Source organism: Fulvia fulva, chromosome 10, assembly GCF_020509005.1.
Source record: "Fulvia fulva chromosome 10, complete sequence".
NCBI lineage: Eukaryota > Fungi > Ascomycota > Dothideomycetes > Mycosphaerellales > Mycosphaerellaceae > Fulvia > Fulvia fulva.
In genome coordinates this window covers 16761-44759 of record NC_063021.1, presented here as the reverse complement: position 1 = coordinate 44759, position 27999 = coordinate 16761, and the positions used below count along the sequence as shown (strand labels likewise).

Sequence of the window (27999 nt, the reverse complement as noted above, 5' to 3'; positions counted from 1 at the left end):
GTTCTGCATAACCATCGCACAGGAACAACAGACACAGCATGGACGCCATCAAGCTTCTCGCCCACCACGCCGCCGCTGCCCTCAACCTAGGCGGCAGCCACGATGCAGGTACGTTGCGGTGTGTTGCAGCTATACACAAACAGCCCTTTGACGCCATCCCACAGAGACGCAGTTGACGGCACCTTCCGAGGAGGCGTACAACACTCTCAAGCAAAAGTACGAGAAGGCTGGTCAAGGACAAGTCTTCAGCTTCTGGCACGCGCTCAGCGACCACGAGAAGGGCAGCCTGTACCACCAGCTCGAACCCATCGACCCAGGATACATCAACAACATCACCAACAAGGCGTTACCCCCACCGAAGCCCGCATCCGAAGACCAGACACCGAACCTCGAGACCCTCCCCGACAATGCTACCACATCCACGATTGACAGCGAGGAGGCTTTGCTGCACAGCTGGCACGAGTCAGGCCTCAAGCTGATCTCGGAGAACAAGGTGGGTGTGGTATTGATGGCAGGAGGTCAAGGTACACGATTGGGAAGCTCGGCGCCAAAGGGTTGCTACGACATTGAGCTCCCAAGTCACAAGAGTCTGTTCCAGCTACAGGCAGAGCGCATTGGCAAGCTGCAACAATTGGCCAGCAAGATCCACGACAAGAAAGAGGTGACGATCCCATGGTACATCATGACATCTGGTCCTACAAGAACGCCAACACAAGACTTCTTCGAGGAGAAGCAGTACTTTGGCCTGAACCGCAACAACGTCATCTTCTTCGAGCAGGGAGTGCTGCCATGCGTCACCATGGAGGGCAAGATCCTGCTTGAGAGTAAGGGCAAGGTTGCACTTGCTCCAGATGGCAATGGCGGTCTGTATGCTGCCCTCATTGGCTCGGGTGTTGTTGGAGATATGGAGAAGCGTGGTGTCAAGCATATTCACGCGTACTGCGTGGACAACTGCTTGGTGCGTGTCGCGGATCCCACATTTATTGGCTTCAGCGCAGAGAAGGATGTCTCGATCGCAACCAAGGTGGTGCGAAAGCGTAATGCCAAGGAGAGCGTCGGCTTGATCCTGCAGAAGAACGGCAAGCCAGACGTGCTGGAGTACTCTGAGATCGACCAAGAGACTGCAGAGGTATGTTACAACGTTTGTTTCACCTATGCTGGGAACTCGTGCTGATATAGCGTCGCAGGCCAAGGACTCCAAAGACTCCAGCCTTCTCAAGTTCCGCGCCGCCAACATCGTCAACCACTACTACAGCTTCGACTTTCTCAACTCCATCCCAGAGTGGTCGCACCGGCTGCCACATCACGTCGCCAAGAAGAAGATCCCGACTGTCGACGACAAGGGCAACCCCGTCAAGCCGGAGAAGCCGAACGGTATCAAGTTAGAGCAGTTCGTGTTTGACTGCTTCCCATTCTTGTCCATGGATAAGTTCGCCTGTATGGAGGTCAAGCGCGAGGACGAGTTCTCGCCGCTCAAGAATGCAAAGGTGAGCGTAGAATGTGCTCATGACCCAAAGACATACTCACATAGATCACAGGGCACTGGCGAAGACGACCCAGACACCTCACGCAAGGACATCCTCAAGCAAGGCCAACGTTTCCTCGAAGGCGCAGGCGCGATCGTGGTCAGCGAGAGCGAGGAGACAGGTGTCGAAGTCTCACCTCTCATCTCCTACGCCGGCGAAGGTCTCGAGTTCTTGAAGGGCCGTGAGATCAAGGCGCCTGCCGTCATTGAGAAGGAGCAAGATTGAGCTACACATAGCTTCGCGAAGACATTCGGCGATATGGGCGTATCAGCGAAAACTTCGAGACAGGCAAAACTCGAGACTGGTGATGAGACAGGACTTAAGATATGATAGATACGATATGAAAGAATGAAAGAAGCGCGAGGCGCTATGAACAGTCCAGAATGACTTTGACCATTTTCAGTCATACGGTAAGGGTAAACGTACGGTGCGGACTGTCATACGGTACCAATAATCATACGTAAGGACCATCATACAGTAAAGACAACCATACGCTAAAGCCATCCCTACAGCAAACACCACCTCTACAAACATCACCCTAGCCTTCGCCCTCGCCCCCTCCCACACCGCATCCTCACCACCCCCTCCCCCAGCTCCCGCGACAACGCTTGTCGTCCATCATCAACTTCATCCTCACCCAGCCCCACAGCCCCTCCCCCATCCTTCACCTCCAAACTCGCCTCGCGACTCACCCTCAACACAGTCGAAAATCTCCCATCATACGCCACCCCATTGAGCCACATCACCACCAGTCCTACCACCGTTATCAGAGTGGCGACGCCAATCGCGACACCATACGCAATCCACAACGTCGCAGAGTCGTACTCGTAGACGTTATGGTCAGCTTCCAGCGTGACGGCGTGGAAGCGTTGCGGGGCGCGGGGGGAGGTGTAATTCGGCAGGAGGTAGGGATCACTCATCAGGCTGATGGTATAATTCGCGAAGAGGTCCTCGATGGCGGTGGCGAGGGAGCCTTGGAGGGGGGTGGAGGTGGATTTCGTGTTGGAGAGGCCGACGTATTGGGTCCCGGCTTGGAGCTCCAGTTGGGCGGTGAGGTTGATGGTGTGGGGCGTGAGGTAGTGGAAGTAGGCTGGGATCCAGGCGAGGTCGTTGGTGGAGGTGAGGCGGGTTTTGGGCACGTCGCTGTGGGGGAAGAGGAGGTGTTGGACGGAGGGGTTGGAGGTTGTTAGGGTTCCATGGAGGATGGTGGAGAAGGCGTCGGTGATGGATTGGTAGGAGAGGGTGCGGAGGGTTGTGGCGGAGAAGGTGCATCTTGATTTGTGGGCGTTCCAGGTACTGCAGGTTGGGTCTGCCGCTTCGCTGCTTTGATGGGTTGAGGGGTTTGAGGCTGTTGGAGCGGGGCCTGTTACGTTGTAGATGGGGATTAAGGGGTTGTAGGACTTGTCGATGTTGATTGTTAAGTTCTGTTGGCCGTTGATGTAGTCGAAGTGCACGGTGTAAGAAGCATTGACGGCCTTGCACTCAACAAGGGACGCTGTATCGAACAGCTCGGAGAGGTATGGGTCCTCGGCACTGTCCGGCTTGCCGTATATCTCTCGAACGATATTGGTTTCTTCGCCAAAGCCGCATATCCGCTGGAACTGCTCTGCTGACCACGGTGTTGAGGCAACGAACATACGCTGAGCTGTGCCGTAGCTGGTCGCTTGCAGTATCAACTCACCCTTGTTTGTCATCGTACGGAAGCCAAGTAGTCGGGTTGTTCGACCACGACGCATAAGCATTGAGCTCATAGCATGGCCAGTATGGAGGGGCGGTCTGTGTTGGCTTGATACTATCCAGCACATTGTACCAGATCGCGCGCTCGTCCTCCTGCGTTGCGTTGCCGCAGGTCAGAGATGGACCGAAGAAGTCGATGGTCCAGCTGGCATTCGCATAGCCGGAGGGCGCGCTGATGGGGAGTATCTCCCCTCCTACCATGGTCGTGGATGCGATGCGTTTGACAGCGTCGTTGATGCCAAAATACTGCCAGGACTGCTCTGAGCCGTTGTAGATCATTGGAGCAAGGAAGTCGAAGCTGGCGAAGTCGAGGTTTGGTGCTTCAAGATTTTCGGTCAAAGCAGGGACTCGCAGGACGTTCTGAACGGTTAGTGTTGAGGGTGTGATGATTGATGCCAGTGCGATGCACCTGCTGCATGTCAGACTCGAACCAATGATGATCGATCTCTGGGAGGGCCTTGTACCATGCCAAAACTGCAATCGTGAACATCAGAGGATAACGATACCACACAGTCACATTGATCAGGCTGGTCGCATCCTCCAAGACCGAGAACGTCGCATCTAGCGTCGCCAACTTTTGTCCACTCTTGGAGTTCCGAGCTGTCCGCCAAAACGCCTGATAGTATGCCGTAGATGCAGCGATGCCGAGGGACACTTTGACAGCAAATGCGAGCGCGTTACCCACGGCGAGGTTAAACCTTTGATGAGATACCTTGAGAACCACTGCTTCGTTGAGAGCAGGCCTTCCATTCAGACTTTGGTAGAAGATGTGATGTCCCAGAGCGAAGCAGATCCCGCCAAGAAGGGACAGGACCAAGATTGTCGGAGTGGTGTAGTGTATGCTTGTTGCACGTGGCAGCTTTTCACGCCTTTCTTGGTCCAGTCCAGACTTCATCTCAGGTGTAGATATAGCCGGGCACGACTTCGACTTGCAGACTGTGCGGAAGTAGCGTGTTTCTGGGAGGATATACATCGAAATCAATGCTGTGCCGCCTGCTCGCGAGCCTGGCTGAGTTTGACATTGTGGGCGCTTGCACGTAGCCGCCCGGCAAGGTCGTTATAACGCGGTCGGCGCTTGATCACCATGATCACACTGTACGTTGAAGCTATTTCAGCCAGTAATGTTACTGACGTCCCTATCTCATGTGTCGTCAGTAGTGAGGAAACGATCGTAAATAACGTTGGCTCAGAAGCAAATGTGCTTCAGCAACCGCTAGTGAGAACATCAAGCTGTGACTCCCACCGTGCGGTACAGATCCGGTACTCACTGCTCTGACGCGACGGCATGATGGTGTCAGTAACGATGGTGCCCAAAACATGCGAGGGTTCATGACAAAGTTGATCGCCGCCGAGCGCTTCGACTCGTTATTGAAGCGCAAGCGATCCCTTTGGTAAGCTGGCATGTCGCTAAGTAGCAGGGTCCGATAGACGCAGTCGAGCTACAGCGCGTTGTCGTATGTCTTTTGTTGATGAAGCATTGCGAGGTCGGCTGCAGCAAAAAGTGACCTTGGTGGAATGCTTCTCGCTCACGACGCAGCGCGGTCGCATCTCGTTCTTCCACTTGATCCGGTCCAAGACCGCGATGGACAGCCGTCGACCAGACAAATATCACTGCATGATGTATCGAGTATATATTCCACTGGTTCTCCGCCAGGACGACAGACAGTTCCTTCACTGACTGCGGTCGACTTTCCCCGGCACTGGAGAGCGAGCGCGATGTACGACGATCCTCGCTGCTGTACCACGCACAGCATGAACCAGGCCAGGACATGCATTCAAGGCCATCAAGAGGTCGCAAACGACTTCGGCATTCGACAGCTGTGCCAGAACGCCCCTCGCCTTGGTGGCCTTTGTCAAGTCAAGTCGAACAAGGGTCAATGGTATGGTGTCGGCTCAAGATGACCTTGCCGACGGGGCAACGATCCGCATTTCATGCAGCTATCCCGGTGGGTTCTGTGGTACCGGCTTGAGCAGGGCTGCTTCGTTGAGCCCACTCGGTTGGAGGGTGGAGAGAGAGCATCGGTCAGGTCAAGAGGAGTGTGGCCATAAAGAAGTGACTGCTGGGGAGGACGCGTTGATCGAGAAAGTGGCCACGACACGATCATGACAGGTGGAAGTCGCGTGTGCTCGTTGTTGTTGGCGACAGATCAGAGTTCGCATCGTGACATTGCCCGCATGTGATTGGACAGCTTCCAGCCGAGAGACCATGTGGAGGAAGGAAGGTGGGGAGCATTTTGCCCTCTGCGCCCATCACATCTTTCCCACACGACTTCCGTCTTTGCTGTCTCGTCAATCACCACCATTCGTTCTTTGCTATTCACCAGTTTGTCCGTGGACAGAGGTGCGAGGACGGAGAGAGAGCAGGAAGCCGAGAGCAGAGAAGGTATGCCACCACCCACCACCCATCCACATTCACACCCTGGCCCATCGCCGAAGACGCCGAGAAGAGCCGAGTGTTGTTTGAGGTCTCGGCAAGATGCGCATTCAATCACGCTTTGCGGCATTGCACTCTGCGCGTTCTTTGTGGTGCTTGCTAACAGATGCGCAGGAAGACCCAGTTGGTATTACCAGGTATGCGCCATTCCTCCAACGCGAGCATTCACCGCCGAAGCCTCCCACCTTCCTTATCAACCTATGAGCATCGTGGCCGTTGCGCCTCTGTGCGACACCACTACGGCGCAACATGACACAGACACACACCTGGACCGCTGCGCATCGCACGTACACCATACACATATCTGACGAGGGACAGTTGCAGTCGTTCGAAGGAGAGAGCAGGATGTCTTCACTTTCGCGTCGCGCGTGCTACAAGTGTGGCAATGTTGGACACTACGCCGAGGTGTGCTCGAGCACCGAGCGACTGTGCTACAACTGCAAGCAGCCGGGTAAGGAAGGGGTTGAGACGCGGACAAGAGCGTGGACTGACCGCTGCATGAAGGCCATGAGAGCAACAACTGCCCAAGCCCCAGAACGACCGAGAGTAAGTTGCACGTCTTGCGCAGACAATACAGAACATTGCGCTCACTATGGATCCAGCGAAACAATGCTACCACTGCCAAGGACTTGGTCACGTTCAGGCTGACTGCCCTACGCTACGTCTGAGCGGCGGTGCTGCCGGCGGAGGACGATGCTACTCTTGTGGACAGCCCGGCCATCTTGCGGTAGGTAGATCGTCTGCGTGAGGATGCTACACATGCTGATAATGCACAGCGCAACTGCCCGACTCCCAACTCCGCGCCAGTCGGTCGCGGCGCTGGCGGCCCAGCTCGCGGCGGTTATGGCGGAGGCAACTTCCGAGGTGGATTTGCTGGCGGTAACCGAGCAGCGACCTGCTACAAGTGTGGCGGACCGAACCACTTTGCGCGCGACTGTCAGGCTCAGGCTATGAAGTGCTATGCCTGCGGCAAGCTTGGACACATCTCACGCGACTGCACTGCTCCCAATGGCGGCCCACTGAACAGCGCAGGCAAGACCTGCTACCGCTGCGGCGAGGCCGGACACATCTCACGAGACTGCCCACAGTCGGCCGACGGCACCACCAATGGCGACGCTCCAGCGATCAATGGCGATGCCAACCCGACTCCAACCACTGGCCTGCAACCCGATGCAGCTGCCCTGGCACCTGTTGCTCCAGCACAGGTGGTGGCTTAAACACAGACACCTAGGATATACTCGACGCCAGAAGGCCACTGAACGTTGAGACCCTAGATATACCTTCTGGCCAACTCCTTTTCGGACAGCATTTACCCAGCATGACCCTCTTCATTGAGCGTTCGAACGATCTCACGACCCAACGACACAAAAGTTTCCTTACGACCATCACGACCCAGCATATACCTTATACCCAGGCGGAGCAGAGACAAGACGGAAGATGAAGCCGGTGACGGTACACCAGCCTTTTGTTGATGTGCAGGCGGTGCCGAGCAGTGGAAGGTAGTCAAGATGCGGATGTGGGAGGAGGATGTGGAGAGCGAGCTGTGTCGGTGTGTAAGAGCTCAGACCTATAAGCAAGTACTGACGTGTGAAATCTACTACGCTCTGATCAACATTTCCCAAAAGACTGCAGACTACGTGGGGCAATGTGGTTTTGCGGAGGTCAAAGATGCTGCTGAGGCGTTTCCGCACCTTGCGCTACGCGTTGAGCGGTCTCACTCATTCGCAGGTAAAGAAAACCTTGCGATCACGCCAAGGGAGCTCTGGCATCGATGTCATTTGAGCATATCATTGTTCACTTTGCTGCTGCTTATCTGCAGCGCAAGATGGGGCGAGGGCTGTTGACAAAGACCAACGTCGGTCGGATCTTTGCAGCAACTGACCTTTGCAGTCGGGTTCTTCGGATCACAGAGACAAGGCAATCTACGAGCGCTTCGCATAGGTCGCTCCAGTCTGTGCATCACTTTGGCACGCTGGATGGTTCAAGCAACGATGTGGCTAACGAGGATAGATGACGCGATCGGCGCCAACGAGCTTTGTACACGGCCCTTGGGATGTGAAGTTGGCTTTGACTTTCACATGTTCGGCTTGCGCCGAGCCACGTGGACCAGCATCGCGACTTCCTCAACGACACCACCGCGGGCAACAATATGGGAAGGAGACGGCAGGCAGAAGCGCACCTGCCACTTTTGCGAAGATGCGGTCGCCAGATGAAGTTTTCGAATCTTCGGCCTCTTCTCTTCTTTCACCTCACACCACAACTTCGACGAACAGCGGCAACATCCTTTTCCTCAATTGACACCCTACGATCTGCAGCGCTTTTTTGTTGTTTATCGATCTTACTATACGTTCCAACCTCGCAACAGTCTCGACCGCACCCACCGCACCCACCGCCTCCAACATGCCTGCTTCCGTTGCCAGCGGCGAGGAGGAAGAGTACGAGCCACAGAACTTCATCGTTGACGTCGACCAGCTGCTCAATCATGGTAAAAATCTCCATCACCTACACACAATCGTTTCACTGACATCTCACAGGCATCAACAACTCCGACATCGCGAAGCTCAAGACCAATGGCTACCATACCATTGGCGTTAGTTCTGTTGATCATGGAGGCTGCCAGCAGTGTCACTAACCCGCACTCAGTCCGTACTGTCATGCATGACGAAACAGCTACTCAAGATCAAAGGCTTCTCCGATGTCAAGGTTGAGAAGGTGAAGGAGGCAGCCAAGAAGTGCGAGGTACGTACAACACCTTGACTGTTTGTCGCCTTCACTGACACTCATCAAGCCGAATGGTTCCCGCGTCATCACCGGCACCGAGCTACTTCACCAACGCAAGAGATGCTTCCGCCTCAGCACTGGCAGCGACAATTGGAACAAGATCCTTGGTGGCGGTTTTGAGTCCAGCAGCGTCAGCGAGGTGTATGGCGAGTTCCGATGTGGCAAGACTCAGCTCAGCCATACCATGTGTGTGACTGCACAACTTCCCAAGTGCGATAGTGGCGCCGAGGGCAAGGTGGCAATCATTGGTACGCACATCTCCTCACATTGAGTCGTACAGCCGCTGACCTGTCACAGACACCGAAGGCACATTTCGCCCTGAGCGTATCATGCAGATTGCTGAGCGCTTCAATGGTAAGTCGCTGTACACCAACTCGAATTGCACCTACTGACCCTTTACAGTCGACCCAGAGCAAGCCATCGAGAACATCATCATCCACCGGGCCAAGAACAGCGAGCACCAGCACGAGATCCTTTGCAGCATGGCTGAGCAATTCTCGACTGGTGACTACCGCCTGCTCATCGTCGACAGCATCCTCAATCTCTTCCGCAGCGACTACACTGGCCGTGGAGAGCTCAGCGAGCGTCAGCAGAAACTCGCACAGCACCTCCGCAAGCTTGCAGAGTGCGCAGAAGAGTTCAACATCGCCGTATTCATGACCAACCAGGTCCAGTCAGACCCTGGTGCAAGCGCACTCTTTGCTGGTGCCGATGGTCGCAAGCCAGTTGGTGGTCACATTCTTGCTCACGCATCCACCACCCGTGTACTGCTCCGCAAAGGCCGCGGCGAGGAGCGTGTTGCAAAGGTGATGGACTCTCCTGGTATGTCGACGCCCTGGGCAAGCGATGATGGCCATCACTGACTTGTTTCTGCAGACTGCCCGGAGGGTGAAGCTACCTATGTCATCACCACCGGCGGCATCAACGACCCTGAGAAGGCATGATTTGCCTCACAACATTTCCGATTCACGAACTGATTTGCTACTGTACCGTCGCCATGTCGACACGATTTGCTTTGATCTGCGCTATTGAGCGAGGTGTGTGGGCGCATGTATGATAAGAGGACAATGTACGAAGCTGATGTTGATGGCTCAATGACTGATGTATGGTGTGTAAGCATAATGTATACCCAAGAACTTTTCTCTCTGCTGCTTGTGCTCTTGATCATCCTTCGCCAAACTGACCTGTGTGTGTCTTCGACTCTTCCCGATCGTAAAAGGCCGGAGCACCAAATGTACCTCCCACCATGAGCACCTCATACGATCAACAAGGATACGACCATCATGCCGACGACACCAAAGCTCGCACCCACACTCAAGCCACCGGCACGACAAGCGCCGCGCGACACTGGAGTAGAAGTGCTGGAAGTCGTGTAAGACACACTCGCAGACGACCCAGCCGTCGCGCGGCTCATCGCAGTAGTGCCATTCGCATACGTACATACGGACCGTTGACACTTGTCAAGGTCGAAATCGATGTCGTGAGTGGCGCGACGCGCTGTGGTGTTGAGAGCGGCGATGGTGTCATGATGAGTATGTAGGGGTTGAGATTGTGTTTGCGGTGGGTTTTGGAGACTGACTGACTGACTGACTGAGCTGTTGGTGTTGGTGTTGGTGTTGGTGTTGGTGGTGGTGGTGGTTGTGGGCTAGGTGCTTTTTGGTGGTGAGGGTGGTACTTGTGGGTGGGACGTCTGAAAGGGGTTCGAGATGAAAAGTGTAGACCGAGCTGTCGATGTTGGTTGTGGTCTAGGTGCTCTTTTGGTGGTGAGGGTGGTGAGGGCTGGGATGAGGTGGGTGTGGGAGGTGTAGGTTGGTGATAAGGAGATGATCAAAGAAGGGAGGCTTAAGTACGAGTCACAAGGGCAGCCACATACACGCAGTCTGGATTTGGAGGCAGGAAGCACGCATTCATTTCTGGCTTTTGATGGATGGAAGTGAAGTACTAAGTCACCATGTTGCTGCGTATGTGTTCCTGGGAGTGGGTCTGCTGCTAGACAGTCACCGTAGAAGGCGACCACTTTCTACCAGATCCTCATCACTTCGCGCACGCACGTCAATTCTTCCAGTCAAGGTACTATTGGCGATCCTTATCCTCATGTCATGGCAGATACCACTTTCGACGGCCACATACAGCCACTGGTCGATCTCAAGGCACGATGCACGACGCATGTGCTAATTCCAAGCGACAATGGAGCCTCAAACTGCCCTTATAAAACTCACAATGCTCAAAGTGTAACATGGAACAGTTTTTGACGATTGCAGAACATTCTTTGCATGCATACACAAACACCAGCCACAAAGAATACGGCTTTTCTGACCATTTAACCATGCCATATCAAGTTATATGCTCAGTGCTTCGTATCAACATACAGCTTCACCTAGATTGCAAGCATCAAGAACCATGGTCAGCCTCAGCACTCCGCCGACAATTTTTCTCGGCGCGATTCTACTCTGTCAGCCAACATCAGCACAAGAGCATGAAGCTCGCAGTCCAGACAGCGAACAAGTTGAGACAACAGCACCCGTGCCCATGCTTGACTCAGAGATAGACCTTCTGGCCGCTATCACTAATCCTCCAGACTGTCGTGACATAGCGTTTTGGTCCGTCTGCTGTGCCACCACCGAGACCATGAAACTGTCAGCTGCCGTAGAAGCAACCAAAGCATTTTGCGGCAGGCTAGACAACCGACCCCTGACAGCCGCTGATCTCAAAGTATTCACGCAAAGCAACACCTGGATCATGTACGATTACAGTGGCAGAGAGAAAGATCGTGTTTGGTTCCCATTCTGTAAGGGAGGATTTGCCGCTATCTACGAAGGATGTGCCGATCCTTTGGGAGATGGTGTCCATGGCGGGGTTTATTATCATAGAGAGACTCAGTGGCGTATCGTGGAGCCCAAGCAGATTTAAGAGGGCGTTTATAGTGGGCCAGAGATGCCGCATGGTGTATTTGAAGGAGGACACTGGCCCAGTAGGAGTATTCGGTGAACTTGCAGCACCAAAGATCCGAATCGAGGCAGTATGAGGTCAATTGCTGCTACCGTATTTCGTTGTATGTTCAGATCTCGACCTTTTGGCACGCACAAGTCGTCCATCTCGTTAGGGTCACGCCTTGTATCCTGAATGTGACCGCATTAGGGCCTCCAATGGGTCTTAATCACGCAGTTCTGTGCCGACGTACGTGGACGGCAACTCGTCCCTGTGTTCCCAGTCTAGCTCCAGGATATCATCAGGGGCTTCGAGCTCGTGGACCTGGCGGTCGTCTGAAGACCGTGAATATTTGTCCTCATCCTGTGGTGGAGCGGGCATTTCTTCAGTCGCCCCAACTCTGCCCGGACTCCTGCCTCTGCGGTGATGAGTGTAGACCCAAGCCAGAGCGACTACAGTGACAATCGCTGCGACGCCAGAGCTGATGCCAATGCCAAGTCGATATGCCAAACGTGCTTGACATGATGGGCTCGGAAATAGAGGTAAACAACAGGGAGTCTACGACTGTCGCTGATCTTGTGGCAGTCTTCATTGTCCAGGTCTCGCCTTCGATCATTGTCTCGTACCCATCATCGACTTCTGCCATGTTGCCGAAAGAATTCGGTCGAGGTCAATTCCGCGTGACAACTTGCACACATTGAATGGTCAAGAGCAGACAGAGAAGAGGGCGTGCAGTGGTGTTCAGACTCCCGTAGCCGGTAGCACAGCTTCGCGATGAAACAGTATGCTCGCCGGCACCACCACGTGAAGATGATCCATCCCAATAACTATCTGATCAGGGTCTCTGTGTGACCGAGACCCTGGTACTGATCAAAGACCGATGACGAGGCTCGTAAAGGTGCCTCGTCATTGTCTACATCTGGCATCTGTAGCTTGAATTTCTTGGCGCAAATTTTGTCCTCGCAAACCGTATCCAGACCACCGTTCCAGCTTTCGGCTCCTTCAGAGTAATGTGTCGCTCCCGCTCGGCGAGTCTCGCCTGACCATAGATCCAGCCGGATACCACTGCGGCAGATCCCCAAACTTGTCGGGTGTCAAACCAGCATCACCAGCCCTCTTCCATCCTCTCGCCATCTGCTTCTCATAGCTGACCTGCTTCAGACGATCTCGCTCAGCAGTCGTCAATGCGAGGTTAAGTTCCACCCCAGCAGCATGCAAGAAGAATGCCACGATTAGGGACGGGACGAAAGAAGCACTGATGGCTACGCCAATCTCCTCTGGCGTGCCTCCCATGTTGACGTTCACGGCTGCCACACCGTTGATGGGATCTTCGCGGCAGGCTCCGTATCTGGACAGAAGGGCTTTCGAGGCCTCTGGACCGGCAGTGTTGAGTGTAACGTAGGCGATGGTATGGCATGCCATAGGGTAGTAGTATGTGCCGATGCGTGTCAAGATTTGGTAGGTTGGGATCTGGATGATGCGTTGCGTGATGGGGGCGCCCATGAGGATCCAGATGCGGACTATCCAAGCGCGATGCTGGTCGATCTGCAGGCGTTTGATGTCCACGAAAGCCAGTGTGACTGATGTGATGGTATAGACTCCGAGCAAACCGAGAGTGGTTTGTGTTGCGAGATCACCACCCATTGAGGTGCGGAGGATCATGTACTATCGATCATCTGTCAACATGATCGAAGCAGGTATGCAGCAGGATATATACTTACAGCACTGACATCAGCCAGTAACAACAGAATGATCAAGATGTACCCATTGACACGATGGAACAGCATGAATTTGTATCTGATGATAGGCAAGAATTGCCATGGCACAAGGAAGTAGGCCGGTATGACAGTGGCAAGATGCATCACGATACCGACATGTTCGTGTCCAGACGACCACGACTCCCAGTCACCATTGATGATTTTGTCCTTGGCAAAAGTTCCATCGACGTCGAGGTACATGGCTCGAGCCAGACCGAAGCCAAAGATGCCGATCCCGAAGATGATCTGATGGAGTGTGTCAGTGCTCGTGCTGGAGACTGATAGGATGGAAATACGCGTACCCATAGAGGAAAGTTGTAACCTCGATGAAAGTAAGGGCTTGTACATGCGTCGAACTGCTCTGAGGTAGGCATTGTCGTGCGGCTTGGAGAAGTCGTAGTAGAAAGGCATAGTCACTGGGATTCTTGCGGAACCCGAAGGGTTGAAGGGCGAGTACACAACAGAGCACAGGCTGCCCATGCTCCTTATATCCCATCTTGATGTGCCTCAAGCACTTGATGGCGCTGGCTCGCTTGTTGGTGTCACCGTTTGTGCCTTCGCCAATGCTTGGATCCCGCGATGCCCTTCAACATTACCTCCAGACAACGTCCGTAATTCGAAATGCCATAATTGGTCGAAGTCATGCGTTGCAGCGATATTGATGCCAAGGCTTCGCCATGAAGCACGTCTCTGTATCTCGCGTACGCTTGGCGAATCCTTCACTAGTCCGCCAAAAAAGCTGTGCAAAGGCTAAACGCAATCCTTCCCGGTGTTGGTATGTCTGTCCTCCTGCTACAGAGGGTACCAGCTTGGCAATTGCAGGTTGTATGTTCAATGAGCTGAGTAAGAGGCCTTGGCCCAAGCGATCGGGCTCCAGATGTCCCGTTGCACAGTATGACAAACACTTTTGGCTCATGTATGCCAAGGACACTAGTCCACAAGTGGTTGTACGCTGCGCTCGATGGCGTTTGTCAGCTGTGCCCTAGAATGACTCCCTGCGTATCTACCATATGGGTTAGACCCAAATGTGCGTGCTCGATAGACCAGGAAATCGTGCAACGACCACTAGAAAGTAGGGATCTGCAGATATTCAGCTCTTGTTGAACCAGCTCTCATTAGCCCAGCTCGTGCAAACATGCACCAGAACGTGGAACATGTCAGAGCGGTAGTGGGTGCTGCATATAGAGACAGAGAGTTCGGTGCCACTACGCATCCTCGCCGACGGTAATATTGGGCTACTCGAAAGCCGGTAGTACACCGCGTTCGCGTCACCCACAGCACGAGCACCAGCAGCAACTATCATGCAGAACCAACCTTTCGCACACTGTAGCCTGCGTCGAGAAAGCGCAACAATGAGTCCAACGACGTGTGACTTGGCTAAAGTCGTGTATCTGTCATTCGTGCCGCATTGGCTGTCGCTGAGATGATCCGCTCATGGGCTTGTCGTTAACCCTCAGAGCATCATGCAAGGTGTATGAGACGGCCGAAGCGAGCCTATAGGGCACGTTGTGGCAAGCATCGAGACTGCATATCCTGTGCTCAGACAGAAGCTTTTGCTCCCGTGATTTCGTGATTTGTTCCGATCGGTGCCCAACCCGACTGACTGCTCCGCCTCACACAATGCGAACCCACTGACTGCCACCGAAAACGACTTTACCATCTTTTTGCAGCAGACTGATCTTTATATCATGCCATTTGGTATGTTCGACAGACTGTATCGGAATCATCCGATATGTGTTGAATCGTCCATTAATCGGAAGAATGATCCTCAGAGAGTCCCAGGATCCGCAAGATGGAGGTTCCTTAGTAAATGCGCACAAAATGTCGCCGAGTCCCATCGTGCGGCCCATGTACGCCATGTAATCCTCAAGTGTACGCACGATATTGACCTGGAATATAAGTGTACCGTCATCCTCGATCTTGGCACCAGGCATAAATGCGAGCGGATGGCCTTGCTTCTGAAAGTGTGACCACTCGGGCGTCCATGAAGGAAGATCTAAATTGCAGAGAGGAACTTCACCGAGCCCGGAAATGGTGCAGCTACTCCTCAAAAGTATATTGAATTCACCTGTGTCCAGGCAGTACCGACTAAGCGAAACGAACAAGTCTCTAATGGGCAGGCTGTAATCAGCGATGATGTTGTGCCGTGGGTCTAAGCTGAGAATTGAGTATAAGAGGTCTCGAGCGTCCGAGCATTGTAAGCCTCGACGGTACTCCATGCCATATAGGAGAGTCACACGAGGCTCTGATCCAATTGTGTCGCACGCCGAAGCCCGGAGGTGGAATGGACCTTCAGATCTCCCTAGCAGAATACAGAGATGCACGTGCGCCGCTGCATCCCATTCATCTGGCCAATCCAGAACATGAGTAGCAAAGCGAAAGAGCCAGCTTAGAGACGTCGAGTATGTCTCCGAGGTGATTAGATGGTCCGCCCACATCAGATTTATCCGCTTTCCGTGGTAGATTTCTTGGACGATCCAGCGGCGGGTGAAGAATCTTCTCTCCACGATAGGTATGATCGACTCAGTCATTGTGATGAAGAGGTCAATGAGATTGGAGTTCCAGGGCATGACTGCTGGCAGTCTTACTGCAAGTGGGGCCATGACTGAGCATGATGGCAAGCCACTTTTCAAAGTGATGGGATCGTGGTCATCTTCCCAATGTCGGTGACAGGCCAAGCATGGTATCGCGTCATAAGCCCTTGTGTCTTCTGCCTCGTCTGAGCCCTCGCCTAGCCACACAAGAACCTCGCTAGCCGTCGAGAAGATCTCAGCCATCATTTGCACCTGCCGACTGCGCTCCTGAACATCTTTCTGATTGATGCACACTGCGTCAATCCACATCCTGGACGGCCCGTTGCGTGTTTGGAGACGAAGAAGACACTCGAACAAGTTCCTCGTGATCGGTAAGCGCCGCCCTTCAATGTCGACTTCATGGCTGAACGACGCATTACCTGTCTCGTTCATACCCCAGCTGTAAGAAAGGGCGGTGTAGTCGACTGCTTGATCGAGAGACACGGCGGGGAGAGTCCCGCAGACTCGGCCACGTTCGCTCGAGGGTAGCAGCGTAAGGACTCTGATATGTGTTGTTGTGGGTAGTGGCTCGTAGTGGTATATGTCTTCAAGGTCAGGGTTTGCGTTGAGGTTCGACAGTGGGGGATCGAGTGGCTCGTAGTGGTGTATGGCTTCAGGTCCAGACCTTGCATCAAGGTTCGACATCGGAATGCTAAGCCCTTAGGCGGAGGCAGGACGGCCCTCAATGTTCTTCCCGTTTCGACTTTCGTGTTACGATCTGCTCAATCCTGGGATCAAGAGGCTGCTGTTGTGCTGGTGAGCGATACTGGCACATTGCGATAGAGAATGCAGATGGAGCCATGAAAGAACAGCTCAGCTTGAGAAGCGGTGCCAACGGCCGTGCTGCGAAGTCGTACATAACGTCCTGCAACATGTGGCTGAGCAAGCCGCCCGGTCAAAGCGAACACCAAGAGGGCGACATTTCCTTTCGCAATTGAATGTTGCGTTCTGCGTCCTGCAACCTTGCTCAGAATCATGAGAAAGGGCGCAAAGGTCGCCCACTAATCCATGATCAGGCGACCCGAAGCAGTCCACGAATATGGTATCTCTCACCGCAAATGTCATGACGCTCATCCTGCGCGCACTGTGTACCACAGCACAGGTCCAATCGACAACAAAACCATCATCGACCATAGCAGAAATGCTATAAGCACCATCACGCCGTAAATCAAGACAGGTCCCGCGTCCCTGTTTTCTTCGTCCTCACAAAAGTCCCTCAGCATATACCAACACGCACCGCCAACCAGTAGGTTCAGAAGAAAGTCTGCCTGGCGCTCACCAGTCCTTTTCTGCTCGTAGCCTTGTTCTCTGAGCCGTTCAGCGATGGACTCGACTGTTGCCTCCATCATAATCCCACTCGTGACCATACTTGCTATGGCAAGTATCAGCCTGGGCTTGGCAGGCAGGAACCCTTCTTCGCTGAGATGGAGTGCGGGATACATCATCCATGCGTTAGACAGGGGAGGGGCGGTGATGAATATGTTGAGGTTCCTCCATGAAGCAATCAGCTTGATGTTGCTGTAAATGGTGTCTGGTTCTGGGGCCACTTCTGGCATTTCTGCGCCGTGGGATTTGGTATAGCTGCGATTCTGGTGCCAGAAGATATCCTAACAATGTGGTCGAGTCCGCCAGACGAGGAGAATCCTTCCGGTATTCCAAGAGAAATCGTTCTCAGGACGTCTGAGCGAGACTTGACCTGTCTCCCCGAACTGTGAGCTGTCGAGCGCTAACTAGCTTCCTTGAAACCTTCTGTAAAAGCCTCATCGCACCCGAGGATCCGAGGAGACGTCTGCTGCCGATCGCTCATGGCAAACGTGCAGACAGACCGAGAGGAAAGCTCAAAGAAGGCCCGTGGATGGCGCAGCTGTTTGGTAGCGCAATGTAGTCTCCTGCTTCGTCCAGCGAGATCACATCCTCACACTTGCGTGTGTGCGCGTGCTGCTGTGCCGCAATACAGTGGCTTCGTGTTGACCGGACTAGCGATGCGGGCTCACAAAGGTCGTGTCTGCATTAGCGCACCCTGCTGGAAAGGCCCACGACTGTTCGCCAGTCATGGGTGCTAGCAGACGGGCGATGTACATCGCTGGTGTGGGTCGAGCGGCCATTGGCTGTCGAGCATTCTTGCAGTGTGTGGTATGAACATCAAGCCGCCATCATGCGACAAACGGTTCAAGTTTACTTTCCCGAAATGGTTCAATCGATCCATACCCACTTCGGTTCATCTGCAATCACAGATCCGTCCTCTCCTGCTTGACGAAACGTGGTTCTCAGGAAGGCCCAACTGTCAGCTGAAAGATGTGGAAGCATGCGGTAGGTATCACTCCCCCTATCGATCGGCCGAAGCACAGTCTCGCTATCTTGCCAAACATAGCCCACGCCAGGCTGAGTCAGTGAGCAGAAGACGTCGCCAGACTCAAGGTCTGGGCTATGAAAAGCTTCAAGGCAAGCTATGCTGCGTATACGGCAGATAAGTGTACTTTTTCGTGAATTTGAGCATCTGCCATTGCGACTTTAGCCGCGCAAAGTGTGCTCAAGTTGTTCCAGTCCGGCATCCATGATAGGAGCGTCCGATGTGATTCTGACCCACAGATACGAATGATCGTCTCTGTAAACATCATGCCTAGGCAGTCTTGTTCGAGCAGAAGACGGCTCAATGCCAGGTAGACCTCGAACGTGCTCAGACCATAGTCGACAACAAGACGAGGGCCCTTCACAAGGCTGAGTACAGCATAAACAACATCTCGAGGATCTGAGCATCGAAGTCCCCGACACTGGCCCAAGACTTCAACTAGCGAGAGCCTTCGAACGCTGGTGCTGTGTCTGACCATGCGTCTCAAGAGGCATACTCGCAAAGCATTGCCAACCATTTCATGGAAGTGCAGTAGCGTGATACGGGCTTGTTCCCGGTCGTCTTTCCAAGGCTTGTCCTTCAAACCGCCGAACATCCTGAACAGGCGTTCCAATATCGCCACGAGCCTTGGCAGGGATATGTGATGGCGACCCCACCTGATCTCTGCAGACTGGGCCCAATGAATTTCCTGAACTATCCAGCGACGACTGAAGAACCGCTTCCCCACTATGACTTCCACAGCTTTGGCGATTCGCGGACGCGTTGTTATAATCTCCTCGAGAGAAGGCTTATAGAACCATGTTCCAGGATAGTTGCGAGGTATAAGTGTGCAGCTTGTCGGAGTGCTTCCTATTACGGATGGATCGTGGACGTTATCCCCTTTCCAGTGATAATACAGGCATGTGAGAAACCCGTGTGCTGCGTCGTTTTCGTCTCCTTCCCCTAGCCACACGATGACGTTCTCGGCGCAGGCAAAGATGCTCGTCATATTCGCCACTTGGGCGTTGCGCTCGCTGATATCACGTTGGTTTATGCATACTGCATCGATCCACATTCTGACAGTCGTCTCCGGTGTCCAGATCCGCTACATTGCCTCGAACAGGTTTTGTGTGCAATTCAAACACCTCCCCTCGATCAAAAGCTTGTGTTTCAAAGACGCATCACCCGTCTTATCCATGCCCCAGCTATAAGACAGAGCGATGTAATCTCCCGCATCACTCAAGGCAGTCCCGTCGAGGCGAGCGACGATCTTGCCGTCATCGGTGCATCGCAGAATAGACAGGATGGGGGCCGTGTTAATACCCTAGATCTGTTGCGTCGTGGTCCATATCTGAGCTCTCGTGTCTGTCATCCATGGCTTGCGAGACCTTTCAACGCTTTGGGGTAGGCCAGTATGCCCCATGAAGGGCGAAGTGAATGGAGTCATTGATGCGCCGATGAAGTCGCACAACCCCTCGACAAACAAAGAATGATGGCGCAAGGAGGTGCTTTGGGCAACCCTTACTACACTGCCCCGCCGCCCCAGTCATCGACTGCATGTGTGAAACGACACCCGAAGGCGGCTGAGATGACAAGATGTCCATTCCAACGCTACATTACCACCACCACATCCACCACATCCACAACCACGAAACCACATTCCCCCCACACACGCACCTCTACCAATCCGCATACCCGCCCTCCGGACATTTAGGCCACTCCTCCTTCGAAATCTCCCTCCTATACGTCGTCTTCTCGGGACCTTTGGTGCCATACGTACTATTTCCCCTCGTGTCAACCATCCCCGTAGCGATATCAACCCCATGCGCGCTGCGAATGTACACTGCGAACGCCGCCTCGGGCTGGAAGTAGGAAATTTCATGGCCGCTTTCCCAGATGCGGGTGAAACTGGTTTCACGTTAGTGAGGTACCTTGCGAAGAGGTAAAGATGGATGAGGCATACCTGAATTTGCCGGTTTGTCGTACCTCGCCGTAATCCTTTCCCGTCGACCACGAGTTTGGCGTAGCCAGCTTTCTTGAATTCATCAGAGCCGGTCCAGCTCGCGTTTAAGCTGACGGCTTCGCCACCAGTCCAGCAGCAGATATAAACGCAATCTGCACATCATACTTTAAGAGTTCCTCAATCTGCCGAAGATAGCTCAGCGCAAAATCCCCACTCATCGTGAAAGCATGGTAAATATCATCGTTATACTTATCGGTGTAATTCACATCTACACCCAGTGCATTCTGGATGACGCTGGTGTTCAGGAGATTCCTCTATCCAATAGCTGGCGGACTATCGCGGCCATTACAGGTGCGGATATCGTAGACGCCGTAGTCGGAGCCGAAGGAGTAGTAGAGACTTTCGACGCCGGATTGGCAGATGAATCGGGCGAGGGTGCATTGGTAGCGGACCCAGGAGTCGGGGGCGTGGTAGCCTGGGTAGGAGACGCACCAGTCGAGGCTCTCTTGGCAGCCGTTTTCGCGGTACATGTTGGATTTGCCGTGGGAGTAGATTGTGTCGTTGATGAGTTTGAGGCCGTAGGGGTTGATTTGGGGATGGGTGGCCTCGAGGAGGTACGTTTCTTGGATTTGGTAGTCGATTCAGGCGTTGACTAGGCCGAAGGGTTTGAAGTTGAGGTGCCGGCCGGTGAGTTTTGGTTCGGAGATCTTTTGAGTTTTGTGTGTAGAATTCTTTGGCGAAGGCGGGGCCAAGGTGACCGCCGTAGGATTCGGCCCAGAAGATGAAGTCGGTGGAATTGACGGTGTTGGGGGTCAGGGTTGGGAGAGCGCTGCAGAGGGCTTGAAGGCATTCCCAGGCAATGCCGGCTGCGAGGGTGGAGGTGTCGTTTTGGTAGGCGTCGACTTGGTGGAAGCGGCCATATTCCCCGGTATCATCGGTTGGCTTGTCAACGACGTTGGAGAAAGCTGTCTGGTATCCTTCCTTGGTGGATCCGTAGGAGAATCCCGTGCCGACTGGCTGAGAGAGGAACAGAAGGTTCGAGTTCTTGTTCCAGGAATACTCTCGAAGGTGCGTCTTCGTGTCATTGGTGACCGAACAAGGTCCTAGTTCCTCGAACAGACAGGTCCGCCATTCTGCCACAGTGTGACGGGAGCATTGGCTGGATCGCTGCGGCTTTCGAAGAGCCAGAAGAACATGTGGACGTCGGGCTTGACGTCGATATAGCCACTGTACGACTTGACACCAGGCGTGGTCTCGCATACACCGGTGGTTGCTTTGTATCCGATGCCGGCTCCATTGGGTGATTTGACGTACTTGACGTCCTTTGGCTGCTCCGGTGCGCCACGGCGGTCACGGTCTTGCGAGCTGCAGATTACGAGCACCGCGTGCGCCAGAATCAGTGCGACACGCATCTTGGGAGAGTAGAATTGTAGATCAGTGGAGGTCGCTTTCGAGCAGTTGCAATGTAGGACTGTGCATTACCGTGCCGCATCTCACGCTCACGAGGCATTGCGGCGAAGCTCACCATTTCAGTACGTCTTTCGGATCGTTGGTCGGTGTCGTTTGGAATGCCCGCCTGTAGACTCATGTGTCACTGGCAATGAACCCGGGGCCTGCCTTGTCAACAGCACGCTCTTTGTGCCATGAAGATGGTGCCGTATGTGTCCCTGATGTCCTCGTTGCGTAGAGAAGACGGGAATCAGCTGATTGTCTTATCAATGGATCACGTCGGTGCAAGAGACCACCACCGCGTGTTGGTGCGGACCTCGGTCTCGGGTTCGGCCCTCGTCCGGGCGGAGCTTCACTTTGAATTTGTCCAAGTCCAACATCTCGACCTTGATCGCAGTCGCTAGCACATGATGGTCCCCATGGCAGGCCAGAAGATTCCCCCGACGGTCCACGACTTTGTGATCCTCCCGCTCCGCCTCCCCCCCCAACCCTCGTACCCCAAGGAAGCGACACACTACCTCTACCTCCGCGCAAATGCACCGAAAGTATCGACAGATGATACGCCTCGAGAGGTCTTCCTTGTAAACGTCCCGAGCGATGCGACAGAGACTCATATCCGGAGTCTGTTCGCGGATCAGCTGGGTGGAGCACGCATCGAGAATGTCGCGTTCGAGGGCGCACGAGTCGGGAGGGGAATCAGCGCACCAGTCGCGCCAACACAAAGCAAGAAGCGCAAGCGAGGCATCGACGAGAATGAGGCCACGACAGAGGCAGAGGTCGGACTGCTACCAGAGACATGGGAACGGGATATACATCGAAGTGGTGCGACAGCGATAGTCACATTCGTGGACCAAGCCAGCGCACAACTCGCCCTCAAGGAAGCCAAGCGCGCAACCAAGAGCAAGAGAGACATCACATGGGGCGCCGGCATCTCCAGCAAATCCGCACCACTGGGCCACGCCCGCTACCTCTCCCACCACCACCTCCGATACCCAGACCACGCCCTCCTCCAACAAAGCGTCGACTCCTTCATGACCGCCTTCTCCGCCCAAGAAGAAGCGCGCGCCCGAGCCCTCGCCAAACAACGCTCAGAGCCCGACGCAGACGGTTTCATCACTGTCACAAGAGGCGGCAGATCTGGTCCTGCCCGTGAAGAAGAGGTCAAGGCGAAGGAAGCGGAGTTCAAGAGGCGGGAAAAGAGTAGGATTAAGGACGACTTTTATAGATTCCAGGTGCGGGAGAAGAGGAAGGCGCATGCGAAGGATTTGGTGAGAGGGTTTGAGGAGGACCAGAGGAGGGTCGAGGAGATGAAGAAGAGGAGGGGGAGGATACGGCCGGAGTAGGGTGGTAGGTGGTAGTTTGAGGTTGTGGTTGGTAGATGTGAATGATACCCTGACGGTGATGAGCATGACAAGTACGTGATCGACTGTTGGCTGATGCGAGAGGGTCTAGGTATGGGTTTGCAGTGACACATGGTTGGCAGAGCTCAAATTCTGCCCAAGACAAGGAAGGTGCACGGAATAAGCGACGAGGATGACAGTTGCGAAGAGCGTTTCCGAGCAGAAGCTCTGCATTCTTTCCGGTGAAGACGTGAACGACCCGTACCAGTGCGCACACGAGATGAAGCCCGCCATCCGGATAGCGAAGCTCTTGTGGCGTCGACAGGCAGATCAAAGTGGCCCGTGCACTCCATGGGATATTTTCCTGGTGAATTGTCGCCCAGGCAGTGCGTTTACTGCTTCAATTGGGGACGCGATCTTCGTGGAGTACCTGATGTTCTGAAGCTCATGTATCACGATGACTTGAAGGCAATATCACTGCTCATTTCCTCGACAGCGTCACTGGAACAAAGAAAACCATGAAGACTTCCACAAGCGGTCAGCACGACATGGTGTCTTTGTTCGGAAATCTCGAGTTCAACACAAAGCCACTGCAGCCGCGGAACACCTCCATAATGTCAACAGCTAAACCTCCAGCTAGTAGAGCCGTGAGGCATTCTCGCAGCCATGGCACCAAAAAGACTCTCGCGAGAGGGCCTCCCCACTCGAACAAGAAACAAAAGTGAGACCGACGATGCAAGAGAACGACTCCAAGAGGATCTCGGGACCTCCTGGGTCTCAGGCCCCAATATTGGCTCTGGTGCTTTCGCCCAGGACTGCTGCCTCTACCTGAAGCAAAATCGCAAAGGCCGCATCATCGATCGCTTCGTTTTCAAGAACTCCGACGTCGAGGAGAGCATGTGGCCATATTGGGAGCAAAAATCTGGAGCCACCAAGACTGTTCCTAACGAAATTCTCGCTATGCGCCGTCTCAACGATCTAGAGGGCGCCAAAGAGACCGTTGTGAGGCTGAGGAATTGGCGGATAGTCGAGATCGTGCGACCTAAGCTTCGACGAAACAAACATCGAATGCATCTATATCTCGAGTTCTGCCCCTTTGGTACGGTACAGAGCGTTGCGAAAGCGCATAAGCAATGGCGTGAGAACCATGGCCTTGCACGCGATAGGGATACATACATCCCCGAGCCATGGCTCTGGACCCTCTTGGAGTCCCTCGCCACCGCAGGGCTCCTAATGCAACAAGGCTCCCTTGACGCTGAGTCGGATTCGGAGTGGGACCTCATCGTCCACAAAGACATCACATCCCACAACGTCCTCCTCGGCTGCAAGAGCTCCAATACGTTCCGAGGCTATCCAGGCGTCCCCAAACTGGCGGATTTCGGCAAAGCGCTAGTCCTACGCCATGGTGATGATCATATCACGACGAGCCGCAACCCCCAGCAGGAGGGCAGCGACGAGAAGTATGTCAATACCGATGCGCCGGAGGAGCATAAGGATAAGCTCGAGGGGCAGCAGGACCCGGATAGATTCCAGAGGTACTCCGGGCAAGTGAATGTTTGGGCGGTGGGGCATTTGATGTGGGCTCTGATATCGGGGGAGGATCAGCATGATTGCGATTACACAGAGGATGAGGCGCAGAAGCCGAGGGATTTCGACGAGGAGATTGCGGGAGAGTATAGCGAGACGCTCCTCGACTTGGTCTATCAATGTCTGGAGTACCTCCCCGAGAACAGACCCACTTTCACCCAAATCCTCGAACACATCCGAGCCAGCGACGACGACGACGAGCCTAAAGCTAATGTTTTCCATGACCTTCGTAACGCTGGAAAGGACCAGTTCCTGTGGAAGAGGTATGGACTTAATGTCGATGGGAAAGAGCGGTATGCGTTGCGGAGTATGCTTAAGACGGAGGCGGCTGGTGATGTGGATTTTCCAGGTACGCCTCCTTCGCCGCTGAGGAAGGAGGGGAAGCCACAAGGTTCGGAAACTTATACACCCACTTCGAGCGACAGGGCGCGCGAGGAGGAGAGCGAGAGTGAGGAGGAGGAGGAGAGTGAGGGATCGGAGGAACATTGGATGCTTGGGAGGGGGGAGGATTATGGGAAGGCTGGGAAGAGGGGAAGGGAGGATGGTGAGAACGAGGAGGACGAGGAGGAAGAGAAGCAGGAAAGGGAGACGCCGAGGAAGAAGTTGAAAACTCTGCCAAATGATGAGGAGGAATCTGATGTTGTGCCTGGTGGTGATGAGGAGATCGACGTCTCGAGTCTTACCGGTGTTAAGAATGGGCAAGAGTCTGCTGACGAGGGCGATAATGAGCGAAGCTCTCAGCAGCGGGCGAGTGAGGGGGAAGATGAGAGCGAAGATCTTCCAGAGCAAACCGACGATGGGCAGGGCGAAGATGAAGACTCTCAGAAGCAGACGAATGAGGACGATGGACTTGCAGATTCTCAAGAACAGACGACAGACGGAGAGGACGAGGATCAAGGTTCCCAGAAGCCGACGAAGGACGATGAGGATCAGAATGAAGATACATCAAGAAAATTGAATCGGGAAGATGGGGGTGACGATGCGGAAAAAGATTCGGACAGTGAGGAACGCGGAAAGCCTCGAGAAGAATCAAGCAGTGAGGATGACGAAGAGGATGAGGACAACAATGACGACGGGGCCGGACCTGATGCTCCTCCTGGACAGCCAAACTTGCGGGATCCAGATGCAGATGAAGACGAAGATGACGGCAAAGCTCATCCCGAGCAGCTGGACGATACTGGCGGTGAAGGCAATGGCGAGCCGCAAGATGGGGTGGACCGTGCTACCTCTGAAGAGCCAGCTGGCAATGACGATAATTATGCTGGTGAGTCTTACTCTTGAATTGTTGCGTGATACAACTCGATCTTGCCAGGCTGGGATGTAGAAAAAAACACATGCTGACCATCAATACAGCCTCAGTGCCTGCAGTGCCAGCAGCGGTGCCGTACGACGAAGCCGATGCGAAACAAGCATGGTGGGACCTCGAAATGGAGACCTATCGGGCACGTAAAGGCCGCAAGGGCGGACCGCGTAAGTTCCAAGTGCGAGGCTACGTTTGGGAACTTGTGCACTAACGCTCAATATTAGCGACGGCGAAGACACCAAAAGCATGGCTGAACATATCAGAAGATGATCGGCCTGCGATGTTCACTGCTATACAGAATTGGCGAGCCAGCGTCGCAGCCTTTGAAGCAGCTCTAGAACCTGTCGGCCCTCCTGCTGCTGACGATGTGACGGCTGTTGATGGTTACATTTCTGGCCAACAGGAGAAGATATCTCTCCTGGACGCAGTCCTTACCAATGTTGGAGCTTTGATAACGGCCCGAGGTGGCCACGCCGAACCTGAACACACTGTCGCCTACTTGACAAGACTTCGGGCAGAGCGGCAAGCGGACAGGGATACTCGTCAAATCTTACTGGATGGAGTTGAACAAGCCCAGCAAGACTTGCCAGATGCTGACGATGAAGACGACGATGCCGCGCGAGTGGACTGGGAAGAGCAAGATCGCAACGCGAGAAACGAGCAAGCGGTCGAAGACGATGAAGAGCAACTTAAGAGGGCAAGACTCTTGCGCGCAGAATTGGATCTATCGAAAGGCTGGATCGGTGGCCCAGTCCTCGGCGAAGGCAAATTCGGCAAGGTAACAGCTTCCTTCAGGCAAGACTCCAACGGCAGCATTGTGGATCGCGTAGCTATCAAAGATACCGACACTGCAAGCACCCACCAGACTGAGAATATGGACGTGGAAGTGGTGGCCATGTACCGACTGCGAGCGCTGAAAGGCAGCTCATCTGTGGTCGCAATTCGCAACTATCGCCCCGACAATGATGGCAAGCGTGTTCGCATCTTCATGGAGTATTGTCCCTATGGTACTCTATGGTCGTTGATCAAGCGCTATTGTCAACACAATAGGGTCAAACCGCGAGATGAGCCAACAGCATATCTGCCCGAAGCTTTCGTGTGGGCGGTATTCGAGAGTCTCGCGCAAGCTGGCATGCTCATGGAGACAGGAGATCTGGAGTCTGACAACCCGCTATCCAGGAACTGGGAGCTTATAGTTCATCGCGACTTCAAGGCCATCAATATTATGCTCGGCAACGCCTCACAGGATGCTTTCCGTGGTTATCCACAAGCTAAAGTTGGCGATTTCGGTGCGGCCTTGACGTTTTCCGAGCAGCCTGCTCCACTGGGTACCATGACGGTCGATGTCGGTAGCTACGACAAGCGCTCCGCGCTCGAAGAGATGCGAAAACGATACACAAACCCTTCCCAACACTCAGCACCAGAAGAGCGAAACCCAAAACTGGAAGGCGCAAAGACTCCCCCTGCCTTCTCATCTGCGACGAACGTCTGGGGCGTGGGCATGCAGATCTGGGGCTTGATAAAGAAGTGTCGCGGCGATGATGACTTTCTTGAAGATGACGAGTGGAGTCGACCACGCGGGCCGAGAGCATTCACGCCACAGCAGGTGCAGTACTATAGTCCGCATTTGCTGAAGCTGGTAAGGCAGTGTGTGGAGTATTTACCAGAGGAGCGCATCTCGTTCAGAGATCTGTTGAAGCAGATTCGGAAGCGACGGAGTGATGAGAGGAAGACTACTGCGGACGAGTTGCGGCATGCACGGGCTGGGAATGCGTTGTGGGGCAAGCATAGCTTGCTGCTGGAGAGGGAGAGGTATGCCTTGGGTCTCAGCTTGGCGACAGAGGCTGAGAATGATGAGAAGTGGCCGAAGGACGACACTTTCCCTCTGCCGCCGAAGCCGGAGCCAAAGCCAAAGCGGAACGATGGAGAGAGTGATTCAAGCGATTCCGATAGCAGTGATGATCTTGGTGGTCCCCAGGGCGCGGTCGCGAATCTCCCACCGAAGACGCCAACAGTAGACAAGCCGTCGGGTGGACAAGTTGCTCGCGGCTCTGTGGGTAACTCACAGCCGTCTTCTGGATCTGGTGGAAAGAGGAAGGCAGGCGATGAGCTTGACGAGAGTGACGGACCTCGAACAGCTCGAAAGGCGTCCGATGGCGAGCGATAATTGGGTCAATGAAGACTTTCCTCCATGTGGTAGCCATGGTGGGAACAAAGAAGCAGTACTTTCATCCCGATCCGGTCACTTTTGTCAACTTCCCTTTGTTCACCAAATGACAATGCACAACTTCA

The 27999-nt window shown here is 54.0% G+C and overlaps 10 protein-coding genes across 10 annotated transcripts; 5 read left to right on the top strand and 5 right to left on the bottom strand.

Annotated features, from left to right (window-relative positions):
* Nucleotides 1–38: 38 nt before the first annotated feature.
* CLAFUR5_11685 (UDP-N-acetylglucosamine pyrophosphorylase) lies at nucleotides 39–1751 on the top strand (the record flags this gene model as incomplete). Its single annotated transcript, XM_047910833.1, has 4 exons — nucleotides 39–108; nucleotides 165–1129; nucleotides 1188–1487; nucleotides 1539–1751. 4 exons carry the CDS (start codon nucleotides 39–41, stop codon nucleotides 1749–1751), a joined length of 1548 nt encoding a protein of 515 aa, XP_047766882.1.
* Nucleotides 1752–2059: 308 nt separating this feature from the next.
* Nucleotides 2060–4236, bottom strand: CLAFUR5_11684 (uncharacterized protein; the record flags this gene model as incomplete). Its single annotated transcript, XM_047910832.1, has 3 exons — nucleotides 2060–3182; nucleotides 3226–3672; nucleotides 3728–4236. 3 exons carry the CDS (start codon nucleotides 4234–4236, stop codon nucleotides 2060–2062), a joined length of 2079 nt encoding a protein of 692 aa, XP_047766881.1.
* A 1806-nt stretch (nucleotides 4237–6042) lies between these two features.
* CLAFUR5_11683 (Zinc finger protein GIS2) lies at nucleotides 6043–6914 on the top strand (the record flags this gene model as incomplete). The annotated part of the gene is made up of 4 exons (XM_047910831.1): nucleotides 6043–6148; nucleotides 6202–6243; nucleotides 6300–6424; nucleotides 6474–6914. The coding sequence occupies 4 exons, from the start codon at nucleotides 6043–6045 to the stop codon at nucleotides 6912–6914; spliced, it is 714 nt and encodes a 237-aa protein (XP_047766876.1).
* A 1183-nt stretch (nucleotides 6915–8097) lies between these two features.
* On the top strand, nucleotides 8098–9422 carry CLAFUR5_11682 (Meiotic recombination protein DMC1; the record flags this gene model as incomplete). The annotated part of the gene is made up of 7 exons (XM_047910830.1): nucleotides 8098–8182; nucleotides 8232–8287; nucleotides 8341–8436; nucleotides 8486–8726; nucleotides 8776–8832; nucleotides 8881–9300; nucleotides 9355–9422. 7 exons carry the CDS (start codon nucleotides 8098–8100, stop codon nucleotides 9420–9422), a joined length of 1023 nt encoding a protein of 340 aa, XP_047766875.1.
* A 2986-nt stretch (nucleotides 9423–12408) lies between these two features.
* On the bottom strand, nucleotides 12409–13537 carry CLAFUR5_11681 (uncharacterized protein; the record flags this gene model as incomplete). Its single annotated transcript, XM_047910829.1, has 3 exons — nucleotides 12409–13071; nucleotides 13128–13409; nucleotides 13466–13537. The coding sequence occupies 3 exons, from the start codon at nucleotides 13535–13537 to the stop codon at nucleotides 12409–12411; spliced, it is 1017 nt and encodes a 338-aa protein (XP_047766878.1).
* Nucleotides 13538–14776: 1239 nt separating this feature from the next.
* Nucleotides 14777–16381, bottom strand: CLAFUR5_11680 (Heterokaryon incompatibility protein 6, OR allele; the record flags this gene model as incomplete). The annotated part of the gene is made up of 1 exon (XM_047910828.1): nucleotides 14777–16381. The coding sequence occupies one exon, from the start codon at nucleotides 16379–16381 to the stop codon at nucleotides 14777–14779; it is 1605 nt and encodes a 534-aa protein (XP_047766877.1).
* A 425-nt stretch (nucleotides 16382–16806) lies between these two features.
* CLAFUR5_11679 (uncharacterized protein) lies at nucleotides 16807–17292 on the bottom strand (the record flags this gene model as incomplete). The annotated part of the gene is made up of 1 exon (XM_047910827.1): nucleotides 16807–17292. One exon carries the CDS (start codon nucleotides 17290–17292, stop codon nucleotides 16807–16809), a length of 486 nt encoding a protein of 161 aa, XP_047767385.1.
* A 2452-nt stretch (nucleotides 17293–19744) lies between these two features.
* Nucleotides 19745–21440, bottom strand: CLAFUR5_11678 (Carboxypeptidase S1 B; the record flags this gene model as incomplete). Its single annotated transcript, XM_047910826.1, has 6 exons — nucleotides 19745–19973; nucleotides 20143–20241; nucleotides 20278–20342; nucleotides 20397–20650; nucleotides 20682–21102; nucleotides 21150–21440. The coding sequence occupies 6 exons, from the start codon at nucleotides 21438–21440 to the stop codon at nucleotides 19745–19747; spliced, it is 1359 nt and encodes a 452-aa protein (XP_047767386.1).
* Nucleotides 21441–21884: 444 nt separating this feature from the next.
* CLAFUR5_11677 (Ribosomal RNA-processing protein 7) lies at nucleotides 21885–22820 on the top strand (the record flags this gene model as incomplete). Its single annotated transcript, XM_047910825.1, has 1 exon — nucleotides 21885–22820. One exon carries the CDS (start codon nucleotides 21885–21887, stop codon nucleotides 22818–22820), a length of 936 nt encoding a protein of 311 aa, XP_047767381.1.
* Nucleotides 22821–23483: 663 nt separating this feature from the next.
* CLAFUR5_11676 (uncharacterized protein) lies at nucleotides 23484–27874 on the top strand (the record flags this gene model as incomplete). The annotated part of the gene is made up of 3 exons (XM_047910824.1): nucleotides 23484–25668; nucleotides 25758–25874; nucleotides 25932–27874. The coding sequence occupies 3 exons, from the start codon at nucleotides 23484–23486 to the stop codon at nucleotides 27872–27874; spliced, it is 4245 nt and encodes a 1414-aa protein (XP_047767382.1).
* Nucleotides 27875–27999: the final 125 nt, after the last annotated feature.